Source organism: Lissotriton vulgaris, unplaced genomic scaffold, assembly GCF_964263255.1.
Source record: "Lissotriton vulgaris unplaced genomic scaffold, aLisVul1.2 SCAFFOLD_996, whole genome shotgun sequence".
Lineage (NCBI taxonomy): Eukaryota > Metazoa > Chordata > Amphibia > Caudata > Salamandridae > Lissotriton > Lissotriton vulgaris.
The window spans coordinates 77,681-97,712 of NW_028241094.1; the positions used below are offsets into that span (position 1 = coordinate 77,681).

The 20,032-nt window shown below is 46.6% G+C and overlaps 1 protein-coding gene across 1 annotated transcript in view; it reads left to right on the top strand.

Annotated features, from left to right (window-relative positions):
- Positions 1-20,032, top strand: part of LOC147672112 (E3 ubiquitin-protein ligase TRIM39-like) — a 158,210-nt gene that overhangs the window by 66,699 nt on the left and 71,479 nt on the right. Inside the window, exons 3-4 of the mRNA XM_086948025.1 lie at positions 1,619-1,849; positions 15,119-15,141. Of these exons, the coding sequence (XP_086804151.1) occupies positions 1,619-1,849; positions 15,119-15,141 (254 nt within the window). The remainder of the gene's footprint in view (positions 1-1,618; positions 1,850-15,118; positions 15,142-20,032) is intronic.

Consider the following 20,032-nt stretch of genomic DNA (forward strand, 5'->3'; position numbering starts at 1 on the left):
CAGGCAGGAAGGCAGTCCCAGTGGGGTCCTCCTGGGGCCCAGCAACAGCAGGCCCCCCTCAGATTAGGATCAGGAACAGAGAACACTTTCATGGGGTCACAGCCCCTCTTTTATACACCTTTGTCTGTGTCTGCAGGGTGGGGGAAAAACCAGTCGCAGCTGGTTTTGGAGCACTCTGGTGTGCTCAGCCCCTCTTCTCATTCACTGGCCAGGCTAGGGACATTAGACGCACCACAGGGGGCGGAGCCAGCATTGTGTGGGGAAAGCCCAGCCCTATTCAGGTCCCAGGTGCACTCCTCCCTCACATCACTCATGCAGATCTCTCTACTCACCACCGGGGCAGACCCATCATGACTCATGGAGCCAGGCTCACCAGCCAGCTCTAGCCAATCACAAGCCAGCCAGCCAATTCACATCAATTACACAGACAGGCCAACTTCTAGAAGTGGCACTTCCACACTAGACACAATAACGCCGCACACATCATTGCGCATCATTTAATCATACGAGTCCGCACATACCAAACTCGCACCTGCACCCCCCACGCATCAGGAACTACCAGGGACACATACATTCCCCATGCATTCCTATGGGAGGGCAGGCCCACCTTACTACACGCACGCACTTTACCCTGGGACACCGTGGTAAAGTGCCCAGAAGCCAAAAATCACTAACACCAGGTCACCATTAAAAGCAAAAAGTGCATGGGTGAACCTGCCAGAAGGGCCAAGTCCAACAAGCGGCAACTTGGAAGACGCTGCATACATTCACCAAGCATTACTGCTTGGATACGGAACTCATGAAGGATGCTGCATTGGGACAGGCAGTACTTCGTCATCTATTTCAATAGAGGTGAGCCTTCCTTCATCCCCCCCATCCTTTCTTGTATACGCACATTTCTCTAATATGTTCCTTAATGCTTTCCCTGATTGCAATTGGATTCTTTCTTTGTTTCACATTGATATGTTATTATCTGGTGAATTTGTACATGCTGTACCATCCGAAATGTGCTTATCATTGCTTACTACTCAGATTCAGGCATGTAAATCTATGAAAGATACCCTAATACTGGATAAGGAATGCATTACTTACCTGTAACTGCAGTTATCCAGTATTGGTATCTTTCATAGATTCCCATGCAACCCTCCCACCTCCCCTGGAAGGGCTCTCCTAGTTTCTCTTAGTGATACATCCACTTAGCACTGTGCTTTCGAAATTCTGAGGGACTAGAGCTCCTTCCAGGAAGGTTCCAGAGGGTGGTGATAGCTGATTGGCTGTTCTCTAGAGTTTGGACCTTATTACAAAAGGACCTGGATATGTTACTAATGTGAGGCCCTTGCCCTATTACTCTATATGTCTATGGGACATTACTTTAGTTATGTACCGGGGACTCCCATCTCGTCGACTGGGAATGATTCAGGCATGTGAATCTATGAAAAGATACTAATACTGGGTAACTGCAGTTACAGCTAAGTAACTCATTTCTTCCTGGCTCTTCTCAACACCCTCCTGCTGTTGGAAGGCACAAGCGATGTTAGAACGTCTACTCTGTGTTCCTTAAAAACTTTGCTCTGTTCCTTAGAACCTCTAATATTCAATACTTTTTCCTTCTTAACAGATTAACTTGGAATGGGAGATGACAAAAATTGGAACTGAATTTGAAAATCTACGACAGCTCCTGGAAGAAGAAGAAAAGACACAGCTCAATAAAATAAAGGGGATGGTTGAGAAAGTTCAAAAGGCTGAAAACATGAAGATAACCAAATTATCAAAGCAAATGTCCTCTATAAGTGACTTAATGACAGAGATTGAGACAAAGTGTCAGCAGCCAGCAGAGGATCTCCTGAAGGTGAGGGTCTGCATGAGAAAGAGAAAACAGAACAGGGGGCTGCACAGTGTTCAGTGTAAGTATGTGAGAGTGTGGGGTCTGTAGATCAGATGCTCTTCGTGGCGCATGTTACAAGTGCAGTGGTAATGACCCCAAGGGATTCTTTGTCTGAAGGCCTTGGCATGGAAATTGAGGAGTGCACTTTCATTAAAACAGAAGGCCGTCCAGGCTCTACATTGTTGGGGAGGGAAGGTTCTTATTTGTTTCTGGCTCTTCCACTGCCCTTTGATAGATTTGAGAAAGGCAATCAAGGTGAACCGTACCTTGTTGTCACACGGATCATTAACTTATGTTTCCTGATCTTTCAACTCTCCTCTTGGACTTAAACGGAGCGAATATATGAGTGAAGGAATGAGATTCTTATTTAGGGACTAGTAGGTCCTCTCTACCGTAATCAGACTTATGAAATGACTGCTCCTCGGCCTGTACTTGTAAACGAAGCTTCTCCTGAAACCTAAAGAGTATGCATGCACTGGTTCTGTAGCCCAAACCCACCCAACGGGCCGCCGAGCGCTGTCCTTTGTTAAAAACCAGGATCAAGTCAACGGGTCAGAGGAGAGGAAGCCGGGTTGTGGACGGTCGATGCGTTGTAATGTAGTGTTCCTTCGAGCTGAAACTTCAAGAGCAGCATTGGGGCGGTCCTCATCGATGCAGGGATGTTGCCCCACTGGCCAGTCTGATGGGGTCCAGACTGCAGGTGAGCAAAAATCCAGCCAAGGTGATGGGATTATGGCTGCATGCTGTGGGCATTTGACTCTCACCCACACTTAGACATGCTTCATCCTCAAGTGGGAGGGAAAACCCCAAAATAATAACGTCTGAAATAAAACCCATGCAGTCCATAGTGGTCTTGTCAGTGGGCACCCTTCTTTTGACACCATCCCCCCCCCCCCCTCCTCAGTAGACCAACCTTTTCTCCAGTATGGGTGTTACTATATATCCAGTCCTATACTACCAGTCTTTTACGTAACAAAGCTGAAACAAAAAATGTTTAAGGCCAAGTCTGTCACCTTATTGCCCCATCACAAAATTAACGAGCATTGGCATAGCCAATAGGTCTCGCCTTTGGGACCTTATAGGTGTTTAGCCATGCAACACATTATCACCCACTGGGCAGAATTCTGTAATGGAACTAGTATTCATGTAAAGTGCTTTGATACCTTCATTCACGCTACATAATGCAAAAAATAAAAAGGAATGAAAGGAGAAGTGCTTTCATATTTCTGAGGTGGGGGAGCGAAAAGATGCACTCTGTTGAGTTATGCTGTGCCTACCTGCTGTAGATGTTTGGTTTTTCTCCACAACAGTTAAGTTAAAATGCTGATTGCTAACGTTCTTCTGTTTTGTAAAACCAGAAGCATGATCATCCGGTAAATAAAAGGTTACCCATCACAATGTAGCTATTTACTGAAACCCCATGAGGATCGTTCCCTTCCTCCCCAAGACATGAGTGGTCTTTAAGGAGCTTTACCTACTGTAGCAGCTGCTTGTTGCCTTTCAGGGTAGGCTTGTTGGCCAAGGCCCGCTCATTAGACGGTGCCGACGATTCCGCTGAAAAGTAAGATGTCACCGTAATTGATTTCATTTCTGCTCCTTTATGTTTTAGAGAAAATGAAATCATACTCTTGTGGAGGTGGAATGGAGGGGACTATTAAAGTGTAAACACAATAGGTGCAGGTCTTAACCTTAATTAACATTTTTGTTAGAGATATTAATTTCAGTGCTTCACTTAAGGGGACATTATTTTGGATTTATATCTGGGGAAGGGGGGACTGAAACTGCTATCACTGAAAGTCCATCACCCTGAAAGGAGTCTGGAAATTACCAGATCCAAGCATCTTCACACAAAGTACAAGAGTCCACTGACTGAGGACACTGGTGTGCAGTCCAGGGCCTTTTTTACCATGTAGATGAGTACTACACAGGTAAGTATTTGTACATTTTCCACACAGGTATGTCTTTTTTTTAAATAACATAATTATTATGTTCAATTAAAAAGAGAGGATTTAGGCGTGGTAGTGGTAAAAAGAGGTGGGGCCATTTTAGGGGTAATTATTTGTATTTATTAAAGGGAGGGGGCATTTAAGGACCCTGGTGAACCCATCTCCTAGGACTGGCTCACATCCTGTGTCCTTGGGAGCCCAGCCCCGGAATACAGTTTCCCTTCCGGCTCCGGTGCAGGCAGGGAAACTTGTGTTTGCTTCAACCTGGCAGGAGAATTTTGAAACACCTGCAATACGAGAGCAAAGACAATAGTCTGCTCCCAGTGGACGGTAGCTTTAATAATGGTCCCACCAGCTGGTAGCGAACTTGAGATCTGTTTCCCTGCTCGCACTGATATGGGCAGGGAAACAGATCAAGATATTGCTCACATCTTGAGGTAGCAGCATAAATAGCGCTCCCTACGGGCATGAGCAATACTGGCTCCCTGCTGCCTGCTTACCCGACAAAAGCCACCCTGGGTGGGGAGCATTAGGGCGCTGCTGCCTGCTTCCCCGACAGACTCCACCCTGGATTGGAAGATTTGGGCGCTGCTGCCTGCTTCTTCCCATGTACGCAGCAGCCTTCAAAGTGAACGCGGGCGGGGAGGCACCATGGGGAAAACCGCATCCTGCTGCGTGTCGTCCAGCCCCAAGCAGCGCAGCATTCCAGGCTGGAGTCTTACCGACCCGAGGCAAACCTGAGCCGAGAGGGCACAGGCTGCAACCTGCAGCACATCAACGACCGGGAGAACCAGGATGGTAAGAGGAACCGCGGGGCTGTTCTTCATGGAAAGAGCACCCATTGCCCAGCCACAGTTCCCCACTGTGCTAAACCAAGAACCCGTGTCATTGTGCCCCTGGTATGTGTGTGATAGGTTGCAGGCATGTACTCCGGCTTTAATGACGGGGGTGGACAGTATGTGCCTGGGCTCTCCTGGGCACCGCTTGAAATGCATCCCATGATGAGAGAATGGGCGATGAGGTCACGACTTACATTCACTGTAAATACCGCGTGCTCTTTGGCGGCTTGTAGGCTTGACTCTGGTCTCAGGAACAGCTGGGTACAGGGATTATGTGCCCTAGTAAGATGGGTGGCCTGCTTGGCTAGAGCTGAACCGGGGACGATGAGAGCCTTCCTCAAAAATGAATTATTGGGCAATTTTAAAGAATTTGCACAACTTGTAAGGAACTTTAGAAGAGCTGTGACTCTTCTAAAGCTAGATGAAAGCATGTTGTTCCGGCATTCTCCTACACAGTTAAAATGCTTATTAAAACAGGCTTCGTGGGAACTATGCTTTCAGTCTGATAAGAATACAATACAAGGAAAAAGGGGTGGTGATCTTCTCCTTAATTCTTACTCTATTAAGTTGCCCAACCCTATGCTACATGGAACTTGCCGCATGGTATTCGTAGATTATGGTTCCTTTTACGTTATGATTTATTACCTTTAAATCTACTTCTAGCCAAATGGTACGGATCTTCTCCCACGTGCAACTTGTGCAATCTGTGTATTCAGGACAGTATGCATGTTTTGCTGATTTGCCCTGCACTCCGTACATTGCGGCTCAGATGGCTAAAACCAATATGTCTCCGTCTTCAATGTGAACATTTTTCTCCAATCACTAGGGGCCAGATGTAGGTAAATGAGATTTACCGATTTTTAATTACCGAGTTTTACCGATTCGGTAATTAAAAATCGGTAAATCTGAGGGGTGGATATGTAGGAACATCCAGATGTTCCTTTTACTGAATCGGTAAATATCTGTATTTACCAATTCGGTAAATACCGACCGGTAATGCCCCATTCATTCCTATGGGCTTTGAAGCCCATAGGAATGAATGGGGCATTACCGGTCGGTATTTACCGAATCGGTAAATACCGATGCTGACAAGGGTGCAGGGGGTGTCACTTTGACACCCTCGAGCACCCCCAAAAAAGGTTCGGGGGCCATGTGGCAGGCATCTGCCTGTCATATGGCACAGGTGTGCATGCACACCAGAATTTTACCATCAAATAGTATTTGATGGTAAAATACCGATTCTGTAATGCTTGTGGGACTCAGAAGAGTCCCACCTACATATCAATTTTACCGAATCGGAAAAAATACCGATTCAGTATTTTACAGAATCGGTAAATTTACCGATCGGTAAATTTACCGATTCTGTAAAATACAGGGCCCTACATCTCAAATTGCATTTACCGGTCGGTAACGGCCGAATTCGTCCGTTACCGACCGGTAAATGCCTACCTACATCTGGCCCTATATCGGCCTCCTAATGAAATGTTCTTCTTTCATATTTTTAACTTTTTTAAAGGTTTTTTAGCTATTTATTAATATGTTACTGGAGAGGTCTGACATTGCTTCTTGTCGTAGATTTGACATTGTATGTTTTTTTACTTAAATGTGTCATTGCATGTTATTTCTTTTCCTTTTGATATGTACTTGCTTTTCTTACTGTTGTGAATTTTATGTGGCCCTCGTTGAGGGCCAAAAGATAACAAATAAATAAATTACATTCATTGTACTGCAGAGACCGGCGTCTTCAGTCTGTGCCCTAGGATTCTTCAATTGGCTTATTTGGGGCGTGTTTGCGATATGTTAGATAGAGTTACACATTCCCTAAATAAAGGCCTCGCTGGAAGTGTCCACCCTAGTGTTCGTTTTGTGAGTTGGGTTGTTTACTGTGACAAGTTCTGAGCTCTTTGCATGATAGGTTACAGGTATTGAACTACAGTGATGCATTGTTTGTTAATGTCGCGCTTGTTTGTTGTACGTGCAATGCGTATTTTTTACAGCGCCTCCTTGTTTGTTTTAGGTGCTGTAATGTTATGTGTAATCATGTACTCACCAGGGTTCTATGTCTACTTGTTTTTTGCTAACGTTGCGCTTGTTTGTTGTTTATGTGCACAACATATTTTTTGCAGCGCCTCCTTGTCCATTAAAGCTGCTGCAATGTTGTGTGTTTACATGCTGTTAAAAGTTATTAATTGACATCAGGAAGATTGTGTGTTCTGTGTGTAATCTTTCTGTGTACAAATGGAAGAGGTTTTTTCTGTACGGGATGGATTATTTTTGTGTATTGTTTGAATCTGTAGATTTTAGTTTTATATTGTAGTAATTTGCTTACTTTTTAAATGTTGCTGTCGCGTTCGTGTTTTTCTAATTTTGGTAAAATTTTTAAATTTGTCTGCTTTGTAGCAGGATGAAAGGTTAGATTTAATTTGTAGGTATGTTTATACAATGTTAAATGTTTTTCTTTGGCGTTGGGACAGTTGCGTGGCTTTCTATTTGATTTATTTATTTATTTATGTCACAATTCCTTCTAAACCTAGCAAAAAACACATTGTGCTGTAAATAAATAAATTAGCTACAAAGCCACACAACCTTACCGTTGCTGATGAAACACATTTAACACCGTATACACTTACCCAAAAATACAGTTTTTCATTCATCCTGCTACAAAGCTGATAAATCATTCAATGTTTAAAAAAAGAAAACAATTAAAAACCCATAAACACAATATCGCTGTTTAAAAAGCAAATGTTTTCTTTGGAAATAAAAGGATTTATTATCCCTTTTTTATATAGCTCATCAGAATACTGTTTGTCTTGCCTCCAATCACCCAGACACTACCCCGCATTCATGTAATCACCCAAGCATTAGCTGTGCTCTCCTCTAATCACCCAGACACTACCCTTGCACTCCTCTAATTACTCAGCCAGTACCCATGCACTTACAAAATCACCCAGGCACTACCTATGCACTTATGCAATAACCCAGGTACCATCCCTACACTCATGCAACCACCTAGGCACTACCTATGCACTCATACCTAGACACTACCTAAGCACTCATGCAATAACCCAGGTACCATCCCTGCACTCATGCAACCACCTAGGCACTACCTATGCACTCATGCAATAACCTAGACACTACCTATGCACTCATGCAATAACCCAGGTACCATCCCTGCACTCATGCAACCACCTAGGCACTACCTATGCACTCATGCAATAACCTAGACACTACCTATGCACTCATGCAATATCCTAGACACCACCTCCCCGGGGCTTTGAAAATGCAGGGAGGGGGGCTGTGCAGCCCCCCCCTCCTTGAGCCCTTGATGGCCCTTGGTACCGCCCTCCCCTTCCCCCCCGGGCAGGCTCCTTCAATGTTCCGTGGGGCCCACCCCGGGACATTGCTGTTTGCTATGACAGCTCCCGCCTGCCATAGCAAACTCTACTTTGCTTCATTGAAGCGAGAGCAGTGAAACCTGCTCTTGCTTCAATGAAGCAAAGCAGAATTGCCTTTGAGCAACTGGAGCTGCATGTCAGCAGCTCCCCTTGCTCAAAAGCAATGTAGGTTCCCGGGCATTGGGGCTCCCCCCAAGGTCCCAATCACAGAGGCCAGGCCCCCCAACGGATGTGGTCCCCCTCCCCTCTAATAAAAATTAAAAAAATTAATTGAAAAGGCCATCCCCGGGGGTTGTGGTCCCCGGGGCCATAATTCACCTGAGGAGGAGGGCCTTACGACCCCCATCCACATAAATAAATAAATATCTGGCATGCCCTGGGGGATGGGTCCCCGAGGCCGAAATTGGCCTCAGGAGGGGGGCCACGCTGCCCCCTTCCTATTTAAAAAAAAACAATTTTTAAATAACCACACAGCTGCCCTTGTTGAAAAAAAAACGGTATCTTGACCTAGGCCACGACCCTTTTCTCCACTACTCCGCAAACTAGCCCCCTGGCACGTTGTTAGATGAGGAATTAATTCCCCTCGAATACTGTAGGTCCCTGGGGGAAAACTAGCACACCAGGCACCTCCAATATGCACCACAGAGCTGCGATGCAGAGATGTGGTCTTTGGCCACACCCATTATTATACCATTCTGCAACGTTCAGAATTGTACATCTGCTCAAGTTAAAATGCCATGTGGTAGAGGAAGAATGAAAAATGCATCCCCAGTTGCTTATATCTTAACATATAGCATCGATGCACTTACAAACAATGGGCCATATGCATGAACACATTTTCCCATAGACACAGAAGGGGCAAAAGCCTTTGATGCATCTGGCCCAATGTTAGAACTGGCTATTTCTGGTAGGCTAAGGCTGATGCCAAAGCCAGGCAGAAACCACCAATCTAGTCAGGGCAAGGAAGTCACACGCCAAGATAACCCCTGCTCACCCCCTTGGTAGCTTGGCACGAGCAGTCTAGGCTAAACTCGGAGGCAATGTGTAAAGCATTTGCGTCAGCGCACAATAGCAACAACATACTAGGTACACCACAAAAGAGACTCCACACCAGGTTATTATAAAAATACCTTTTGTATTGTAAAAGCACATCAGATAAAATCACACATATACATGGTGCCAATTGGCACGGGCAATATTCACATGGGATTATTCACAAGACAGGGCCACAAGGGCCACTGTCACAATCAGCACTTTAGTAGTAATGAAATACTATCAGAACTTAGACTAAAAGAGTATAAAATCACTGTAGCACAAAGTAACAGTTATGAATCACATCCAGTAACTACTGGGAACAGGTAAGTACACACTACGCAACCCTAAACACCTTAGGAGCATGTCACGCAGGTAACCAGGACCTCACTAGGACCACCTGTACTAGAAAGAACAACCACCTAAGGATAAAATCCACTTAGGGGTATAAATCAGAACACATTACCCATGATGCATGAATATACATTCAGAGGAGTAGTAAAGAAAGAAAACACATGATGTATAGACCTACACATTCAGCGGTGTTAAGGACAGAGCACATGATGCAATCAAAATACATTCAGGGGTGCAGCGCAAGAAGACACATGATGACTAAAACATTCAGAGGTGCCGCGCATGAAAAGAAAGACACATAATGCATCAAACATTCAGAGGTGTCAAGAGTAAAGCAATAGCGCAAAAATCACATGAGGCCTAAAAACCTTCAGAGGTGCAGGAATAACACATGATGCAAAAGATCACATTCAGAGGTGCAATAACCATACCATTGCGCAAACTCACATAAGCCACTACCTGTGGCAGTCCCTAGGCCAACGGCCTTGTTGGGGCTCAGACGCCCTGAGTCTCAATGTCAGGGTGCCAGTCTCAAAGTTCAAAAAGCCTAAACGTAGCAGGTGCCCACTAAGTGCTGGGCACCTGGAGAACAATAAAACTGCGCCAGGGCCCTCACTGGCCCTTAGGCGCCAACTGCGCCACTGCTGGAGCCACACAGGCTCTGGGCATAGCACATGCCCCCGACGTTGGAGCCACAGGGGCTCTTAAAACAAGGGTGCCCCCATGAGCCTCGCCGGACTCTGGACACGAGCTCCTCCCAGGCAGGAGGGGGCGAGCACCGGCAATATGCCCCGATGCCCCCGCTTAACTGACGTGGCCCCCAAGAGCCTCAACAGGCTCTGAACGTAACTTAGGCAGCTGGAGTCCCTCACGGGGGACTCGAATCAAGGAAACGCCCTTCTGAGCCTCAACAGGCTCTCTAGACAACATGCGGCCACGAGCCCCTCACAGGGCTCCGAGTAATATGCCCCGCGATCGTCGGGGCGGCCCTCTGCCCAGCGGGACCGCCCAAAGCCTCCTCGCTTTGTTGGAGTCCCTCCCGGGGGACTCTGACACCAATACTGCCCCGGGTTGTGGGAGCCTCTACAGGCTCTGTGCGACGTTGGGGCGGCCCACTGCCATCTGGGGCCGCCCTAGTGCTCTCGCTCCCGGTGCCTCACCGGCACCAACAACCGCCGCGTCGAGCCCCCCCCTAGCCCTTCCAACTCACCGGGCTGTCTTCGGGGCAGGGCTCCTCCGGGCGGCGGCTGCACGCGAGGGCTCTCTGCTCCTGTCGCCGGCTTTACTGTGGCGGCGGGGGAATCTCCGGTCTCCCTCTGCACACGGGAGACCGGCAACGACCATCAGAGCTTCCCCCAGGCAGGGGGAAGCGGGAACAGCTCTCTCCTGGCCGCCATGCGTCCTTCCTCCTCCTCGGCCTCAGGGCGGCCCAGCCAATCGCGTCGCGGCTCCTGCGACGAGCCCCTCATGACGCGAGGCCGCCAACCAATGGCAGCGCGGCCTCGCCGATCCACGGGCCAATCAGAGCACGGCTCTCCTCGGGTCTCGGCCAATCCGGTCGCGGCCCCTTCGTGGTTTGTTTTCACCACGGCAGAGCGAGGTGGGCACTCGTAGATCAGTAAATCAATGCAGGCAGGCGTCCTCAGCGCATCCAGCGCTATAAACGGGCAGGAAAAGCGCTACACAGCAGGCAGAGCGCTAGAAAGTCCAGAGAAAGCGCTCTCAAGCGCTTGGGGGGAAATGAAGCGCTCCAAAGCGCCAGACAGCAGGCAGAGCGCTCCCAGGTGCTCCAGGCAAAGCACAGCGCCTCCGGGCGCTAGGAACCAACTCCAGCGCTTTCCCCAGGAGAAGGCAGCTTCTCCATGCCGCCAAGGTCCCAGAGCTTCCCCAGGGGCAAAGCCAAGTCCCCCCTTCAGCCCAGGCAGGGCAGAAGGGTCCCCCAGGAGTCCAGGAATCCAGGCACCCAGCGGCTGGGCAGCGCCCACCCCTGGTAGATCCAAGTCAGCCACAAGAGCTAGAACAAGAACAAGTTGGAGGGAGACACAGCTCCTTCTTATAGCCAGGAATGCCTTTGAAGTACTTCGTGCAAGGGACCCCGAGTGCTGGAATGTTTCTGGTTTTCGTCTTCCTGACAGCTTCAGGGCCAGAGGTGACAGTGGGCCGTCAGGAAGGAGAGCTAGCAGGGTGGGTGACAGGCACGGCCCGGCACCACCTGACGCTCTTTCCTCCCATCCCTGACAGCAGAGGGGCCTTTCATCCACGGCTGACTCAGACCCCCCTCCTCTGGGGCCTTGCAGACCCTGCAGACCCTGTCCTACTCAAACCGGACAGTCCATCCACCAGCAGGTCCAGGCACTCCTGGGCAGACTCACCAGCCAATCACACGCTAGCACCAACTTACACAATTATGCCAACTTCCAAAAGTGGTACTTCTAGACTAGACACAGTCATGCTGCATACATCATTTTGCAGCATTCATTCTCACGAGTTCACACATATCAAACTCAACCCTGCACTCCCCACGCATCAGGAATCTACCATGGGCATACATATTCCCCATTCATTCCCATGGGAGGGCAGGCCACTCACCCTTCATACAGAGAGCTCCAGCACTTTACACTGTACCACAGTGAAAAAAGTGCGCAGAGGCCTAGAATCACCAACACCAGGTTCCAGAAACAGGCTAGGAAAAAGCAAAAAGTCTAGGGGTGAACCTGCCCAAAGGGCCGGGTCCAACACCCAATATATGTGCAATTCTGTATTTATTAACACAGCCATATCAATATACCATTTTCAAATTGGTATTATTCATGTACTCGTCATTAGCACTGCGAACTTACTATGGCATGCGCCTTGACTGGTAGTTAAAGATAGCTCCCTTTTTCACAACAGCCTCAATGTCATCTAAAACGTCATATGTCCAAAAGGCTGCATTAGAGTGTGTGCCCTCAGCGGTGTCTCGCTCCTCTGGTTGCAGGGTTGGGGAGCTTTCCACGGCTGAACTCATCTGCAGAGGGAAGAAGTGAGTCCATGGAATGGAGTGCAACATCTTCCAACGCTCAATTAGTTACATTCGCAGAATCCTTATCCGGGCATTCTAGGGTTTGATTGAGCGGGAACAAAGTTTTCCATTACGTCTCATCCATCAAAAATACCATTTTAGCCGGTTGATGTGTTACTAGGAATTGCGAAGTCCTCATATTAAAACTCAGCAGCACATTGATCAAAACTCTTTTGTGCTGCTGTGAGGTGTACAGTCTGCAGAGAGCATAAAACTGTGGGCACCGGCCCAGTCTTTAACACTAAACGGTATATAACACAAAGTAAAACAAGACTCAAGTGGACTTATCAACATCATGAAATACTGTTACGTAGATATTCAGTCATAAACTCAATCATCCTTCTGAGACCAGTACATTGACAAGGAGGTATCTGTGGGAGACCCCTCTATTCAGTCGAGTTATTGCTACAAATATTGGCTGGAGACACCCCTCATTTGCTAACCCATCTTCTGAATTGATTCCATTTGACCCACACCATTCATCCCAATGCCTTAAACCCCCTTCATCCCTACTACTCTCCCCACACCCTCCGTCCGGAGATCCACCGTACTCCCTAGTTTAGCCTGTTCTTTCCATAGTCCCTGTGACCTTCTGCACTACGATCTCCCATTTCCAGATATCTCCATCACCCAAACCTCCCACCTGGGCAACCACTTCGCTAAATCATTCCCCATCTTACCGTATTTCTGCACCCATCTCCCATCCCAATCTCTCTATATAGCTTCCCGTCTGCTCCTGCCCTCTTCTAACCTCTCCACCCTCTAGCGCCAAAAGACACACCACTTAGCACATTGCGCAGTAATACCTACTGAATCTACTCGCTCACTCTCATGCGACAGAACCACTAACTCAGCAATTCAGCCACTCGCACATCCACTCACTTTCCAGTACAGCTACTCACACATCCACTCACTCTCCAGTACACACACACACAGCTACTCACTCACCCATAGATACATCCACTAACACACAGATACACGCGGTCAAACAGGCACTCAGATGAACTATGTTAAAATAGTATGTCTAATTACGAGTACAGAAAGAATAGTAATTTAACTTATGCTGTAGCTTAGTATACAAGTCTCAGACGGTTAGGAAACACACTGAAGGGAAGATGTCCTCAGTGATGCCACTTACCATGTCATGAGTGATGTAATATATGAGGTCATAAGCAGTGTATTGCAGTTAGCTCAGGTAACTAAACTGCTGAATTTCACTGGTTTTCTACGAGTGAAATCCGAGCATAACTATAACGTCTCTGTACCCTTTCGTTTTTTCTGTGAATTTCTAAGGTATTTTTAATTCTATTTCCTAACTATAGCGTCCCTGAAACCGGTGGTTTTTTAAGTGTATATAGATCTGCATTTAGATATATGCACTAAAAAACAATTAACCGTACACCATTTTAACGTCTCTGGGCTTTCAGAAGAATCAAACTAGTACCCAGTAGTCCAAATGTGGGCAAAAAGCCTGTTTCTTTACACTGTTTCTAAACCAGATTTTGGTGAAATCTAAAATTGAAAGCTGTTGTGTCAGATTCCACTTGGTACTGAAGTGTTTAATGAGGCCATATGGACCAGTTTTAATTGAAATGAAAGTGTTAAAAATTAAGCTTTCAGATTAAACACTCGATGTTAATTCATATTGCAGATTGAGCTCGGCTTGTGGAATAGTCTAATTTGAAAGAATCGACTGAGATTAAACCAAGAAAAGAACATAAAGACCAAGTCAGGTCTGTCAAAAAATAGATCCAGAGTGTCCGTGTGTGCACACACTTCTCAAGTGTTCATAGTTCCTACACATTAGGCACTCTTTAGATGGGCCCTGCATTAAAAGTGGTGTAGTCTATTTGACACTAGTAGCAGTCGGTGGTGGCTGATTATAGTAGTGGGTCCCTACTGTGTGAGTGCAGATTTCTTATTCCTGCTAAATCGATGTAGCTTTTTATGGCTGATTTTCTTGTGCCCTGATGGTAAGTGGACTGTGCTTGTGTGTGTAGTTAGGTGATGTTTAATGGTGTGACTTTATTGGGGTCACTCCTGCATCCTTATTATAAAGTTGACGAGTGCACTATAATGTCAGTCGTATCAAGAGGGTCGTCTCTACTGACTATAAAGCTGTTGTCTCTGTTTGGAACAATATCAAATAGAAATAGTTCTGTAATCGTTTTTTAAAGTTTAGTTATCCAGTATCTCAGCGGAATCTCATTTATTATGTGGACAAGACCATAGTATTCCAGCACAGATATTACATAGGGCCCGATTCACAGAACTAACTTAAGACAAAATCTTAAACTTACTACTTTTGGTATTCACAGAAGTTAGGATTTTGTCTTAAGTTTATCTTAAGTTTGTCTTAAGACAGACTTAAGTTCGGATTTTGTCTTAAGTTTGTCTTAGGACAAACTTAAGACAAAATCCTAACTTCTGTGAATACCAAAAGTAGTAAGTTTAAGATTTTGTCTTAAGTTAGTTCTGTGAATCGGGCCCATAGATTTGTGAGCCTGTTACTTGTATGGCTCTGGGATGCATCTTTTTAAGCCTGGCCGGCTGTTGTTTCTCGATTTCCGAGTGGAATCTAATTACTTTTGTATTCTGTCTTTCAGGACATCCGAAGCATCCTGACCAGGTAAGTCTCTTCTATTTTTGTGACAGTCTTTCTGCAGAGTGTATTAAAAAAACAATGTCACACACTAGATAACCATGTACTGTAGATCTTTTTAGTGTAAGAGAGAAGGAACAATATGTTCATAGTGTATGTAACGGTAGAGACATGTGGTCTGCATACTCTGCCATCTAGGTTGGACCAGAAGGTTTGAAACTTGTTTTTAGTCAGCTGTTTTCCGTCACAAGACCTGTTAAACTCCCCTCCACTCCCCCTTAGTTAAAAATTCAGAAGGACAAAGGCTCTACATTAGATTGTTTTTTCTTCCATCGTTGCTGACATTCAATTGCCAACTCAGGAGTGACTGGTGTGGTGTTTCGCAGATTCTTCAGGACAAGCATTTTAAACTTCAAGCTCCGTGACTTCAAAAACAGTTCAGAGCGTTGTTCACTGACACCCAAGGGCCTTTTTGGTGCACTGGACCGGATGACTTGCAGACGTATTGTTGCCAGACAATTCCCCCCTGCCCCACCCCCCACCCCCCGCTTTGATGGGACATCCATGAACTATAGAAAGTGGGGTGTGTGTGAGGGAAGCGGGATTGAGGGAATGTGTGTTATAGACCAGACTCCTTTCCCAGTGCGGCTTTTTGGTGACGTCGGCGGCTGCTTCCTCGGTTTGCTCTCGGCCCCGGTGCTGCTGCGATGATCTCTGGGGTCAAAAATAAATAATGAAACAGGGTGGGCACCCAAATTAAAGTATCAAAAATACCCAAAGACGCAGGGTGGGCACCTGCGCGGAATTAAAGCAAAAAGGGGGGATCCCAACGCCGGGGAATCCCTCGGGGAAAAGGGGATTGCAGCCCCGGGCTGTAGCTGGAACCACAGCTCTCTCCTAGAGGAGAAATCAAGTGCTTCAGGAACAGAGTCACACTTCCAAGCAAAGTCCTTTTTAGTAAGGTAGGCAGGGGGGCAAAGGCTGGGTCCAGGATCCAGCTCCCAGGGCCCTCCAGGCAGGGAGGCAGTCCCAGTGGCGGTATCCTCCTGGCGCCCAGCAGCAGCTGGCCCCCATCTTCAGGTCAGCAACAAGAGAACATTTTGTATGGGGTCACAGCCCCTTTTTATACTCAGAAACATTTAATCACACGAGTCTGCACATACCAAACTCGACCCTGCACTCCCCACGCATCAGGAACTACCAGGGACACATACATTCCCCATGCATTCCTATGGGAGGGCAGGCCAACCTCACTACAAACATGCACTTTACCCTGGGAAACAGTGGTAAAGTGCGCAGCAGCCAAAAATCACTAACACCAGGTCATAATTAAAAGCAAAAAGTTCAGGGGTGAACCTGCCAGAAGGGCCAAGTCCAACAAACGCCATAACACGTCAGCAGGAGGGCGCATATATACATTAGTAAAGTAATGCTTAGAGCAGAGCCCTGCGGCACTTTCGGCTGCAGTGAGAAGATCTCAGATGTACGCAGCTGTTGGATCACCTGAAATGTGCAGCCCTGAAGAAAGCTGGCCAGCCATATCTGAGGTTGATCCCGACACCTTACCACCAGAGTCGATCAAGAGAAACCCTTGAGATACGGCGTTGAAGGCTGCGCTCAGATCCAGCATTATCAGCATGGCCCTCTCACCCCAATCAGCAATGAGTCTTAACGACTTGGAGGCAAGAGGTTGCGTGGATTCAGTGCTGTATTGAGGACGGAACCCTGATTGGGTCTGGGGTAGTAGCTCTTTATCCTCAATATACCTTATCACCTGCTGATTAACTTATTTTTCCTCTATGTTAGAGAAAAGCGGGAGCAAGGAGATGGGCCTAAAGTTTACTGCTTTGGCAGGATCTAATGTAGGTTTCTTTAGAAGAGGTACAACACTGGCATGCTTCCACTTCGAGTGGATTTGACCTGTTGTAAAAGACAGGTTGAGCAGTTCACATTGGGCCGGTAGAATGGCCTCCGTTCCACGCTCCAGCATCACAGGCTTGGGCGCGGTCCATTGGAGGACTAGATTTCACGTTAGATACAAGGACATTTAGTTCTGTCACAGACACAGTGTTTATACTAAGGAGACTATCCGTCAAAACAGGTGGTAAAGGCCAAGTATCGGGATACGAGAACTCTAACTTCCTTCAAGAAGGAGACATAAATCTTTGCGACCTTCTCTGGAAAAAATTGTGAGATCTGTTTACAGTTATCTACTGAGGGAGAAATAGAGGCAGAATCCTGCTCCAAGGAGCATAAGAATGACACAATCCGAAAAAGCTCCTTTGAAGAATTCTGAGCATGTTCACTGTTCTGGGCGCGGTACTGACTCCACGTGTGCCTGATTGGTTTATGATATTCTTTTAGGGACTTAAGGTACTTAGCTCTGTCTGGTGTACTATAATTCCTGCTCTAAAGACGTTCAAGGCGTTTTCAGGATTTCTTCATAGACCTAAATTCCTCAATGAACCCTTCCGCTAAAGGCTGAGAGTGAGCAGCACTATAATTCTTCATAGGCGCAAAGTCATACCTGGCCTCACTCATACAGGATTCGACCTGGGAGTTGGCTAAATTAGCACAGTCATTAGAGAGGGGTGATTAGCACTCAAGACCGGCATAAAAGTGGCATTGGTTGCCTTGGAGCATTTCCGAAATTTATAACACCGGTCTACAGATAGTGTGTGCCGAACCAGACATGCAGACCTGAAAAGCAAGAGCAAAATGGTCTGACCATTTCAAAGGCGGGTAGAATGTCTGCTAATACAGTTTGAGAATTGTGACACTAAACCTGGTGGGCGGTAAATCCGAAATCCTGCTGTGGTAGGGTTGAGAAGGATAGCGGAAAGAAAGCAGCCTCGCAGCCTTCAATCTCTACTTTTGAGAACGTATACAGGATATGCTGTTTAAAAATGACTGCAATCCCCTCTCTTTTGGGTTGGTCTGTCCCGCCTCAGGATTGCATAACCCTGTCGAATAGCCTCAAGAACATCATGGGCTGACTATAGAATGAGCCAGGTTTCAACATGAAAAAGCGCCTCTGGCTGGTGATCTATCAGGAAGTAATGAATCTCCAACTTTTGCTTCAGTAGCGAGCTGCAGTTCAGTAAGTAGCAACGAGCTACAGGTAAAGTGGACCTGCACTGCTTCCCTCAAGTCCCTCATAAATCTGGCTCAAGAAGGCAAACCCTCAGAAATGTATGCTTGCTTATACTGTTCACTTCAAAATGTGGGTGTCTCTGCAGTTGGACACGCTTCCCTGCCCACCCGGTGATTGTATCTACTTTAGATCCCGTAGCCGGCCCCCTCCTGTTTTCTTTTCTCTCTCTTCTTTTCGTTAACATATGGAACTGTATTACGTATTTACCGTGTATATCCTGTTTTAATTTTAAAAATTGACCTCTTTTATCCTGAGCAGCTCTCCTGGGTGTGCTGTAACAGTTTGATGCTCTAATTTTGCTGCCATGCCTCTGGGAGGTTTGCCTGAATAGCTGTGTGCACCCTTTTCTAAATAAAGTTCTTCCCCAAAAAAATTTTCAAAAAAGAAGGCAAACCCACACTCACCGCAACCAGTTACATACTTGGAAGCGTCCATAGAGTGCTTACAGTCCTCAACAATAACTGGAGAAAGTTGGGCAAGCTCTTTGGCTGTTTAGCTCAAAACCGCTGACTCTGATTCGGCAGGGGTCCTGATCCCTGGCGCCGCCCAGGCGCAGATGGGCATGCCTGTGGTGTGCCAATAATGCGCGTCGGCGCAGCTTTCATGCTTCGGTAGCCCGCCTACAGGAGGGCGTGGCTAGGACTTAGGAAATAAACGACGACAGCAAATAAAACCTAACTGGACCCCATAGCTCCACACCTACCTGGCAGGCTACTCTCCCAGGTGGAAGTACTGGAAAACAGAATGGCGCAGTTAAAATAAAAACAGTAAAGAAATAAAGAAAAAAAAACATGAATGGAGGAAAACCGGCGGGAAAACATTTGCTGCTGTCTGAGGTCTCTGACATCTAGCAGGAAGAGGCAGTGCATCTTCCCCAGAAGCCCTCTTGTCTGAAGACCAGGTCCACAACTAGGACCCCATTCCTGTCACAAATGCATCTTACTATACCTATCTCGCAATCTCATTGCGTTAATCTTGCGGCACATTTTGAACATAAGATTAACAACATATACAACTCTTTTGTAAACAATCCGACACCCAAGATCAAGGCACCTCCCCCTCCAGTTCTCCACTCTGGGTTCTCTCTCCCTTGTTACAGAGGATCAAATAAAGGCCTGAATAAAGACCATAAAATCCTGGTCCCCATTAGATTTCGTCCCCTCTTATGTGATTACCTCAACGATACTGGTTCTCTTAGATCTGTCAGCAGCTTTTGACACCATCTCCCATTAACTCTTAGTCCAAATACTGTGGCAGATTGGTGTCACGGGCAAAGCTTTGGAATGGATGAAGAATTTCCTGTCTGAATGTACTCATTTGGTTCAGTTGGGTGACTATTCTTCTGCATCCATGGTCCTGGATAAAGGGGTGCCACAGGGCTGAATTCTGAGCCTCACTTTGTTTAATGTCTATGTGGCACCACTGGCAAAACGCATCCGGTCATGTGGGTTTGAAACCATCTCTTATGCTGATGACACACAATTGGTCATCACTATGGACCAAAACCTAATGCTGGCCAAAGTCAAATTTAAGAACTATTTACTAAGAATCTCCAGGTGGATCACTGATAACTTTTAGCATCTTAATACAAACAAAATGGAAATCCTCTTGGTCGGAAAAGCTCACTCAGTCTGGTCAGCCGACAGATGGACATCGGAGATGGGCCCACCACCTATCTCAAAAAAATATGCTAAGAATTTGGTAGTTCTCATAGATGATAATCTCTCCATGAATGAGCATGCCAAAGCCATCTCCGGAACCTGT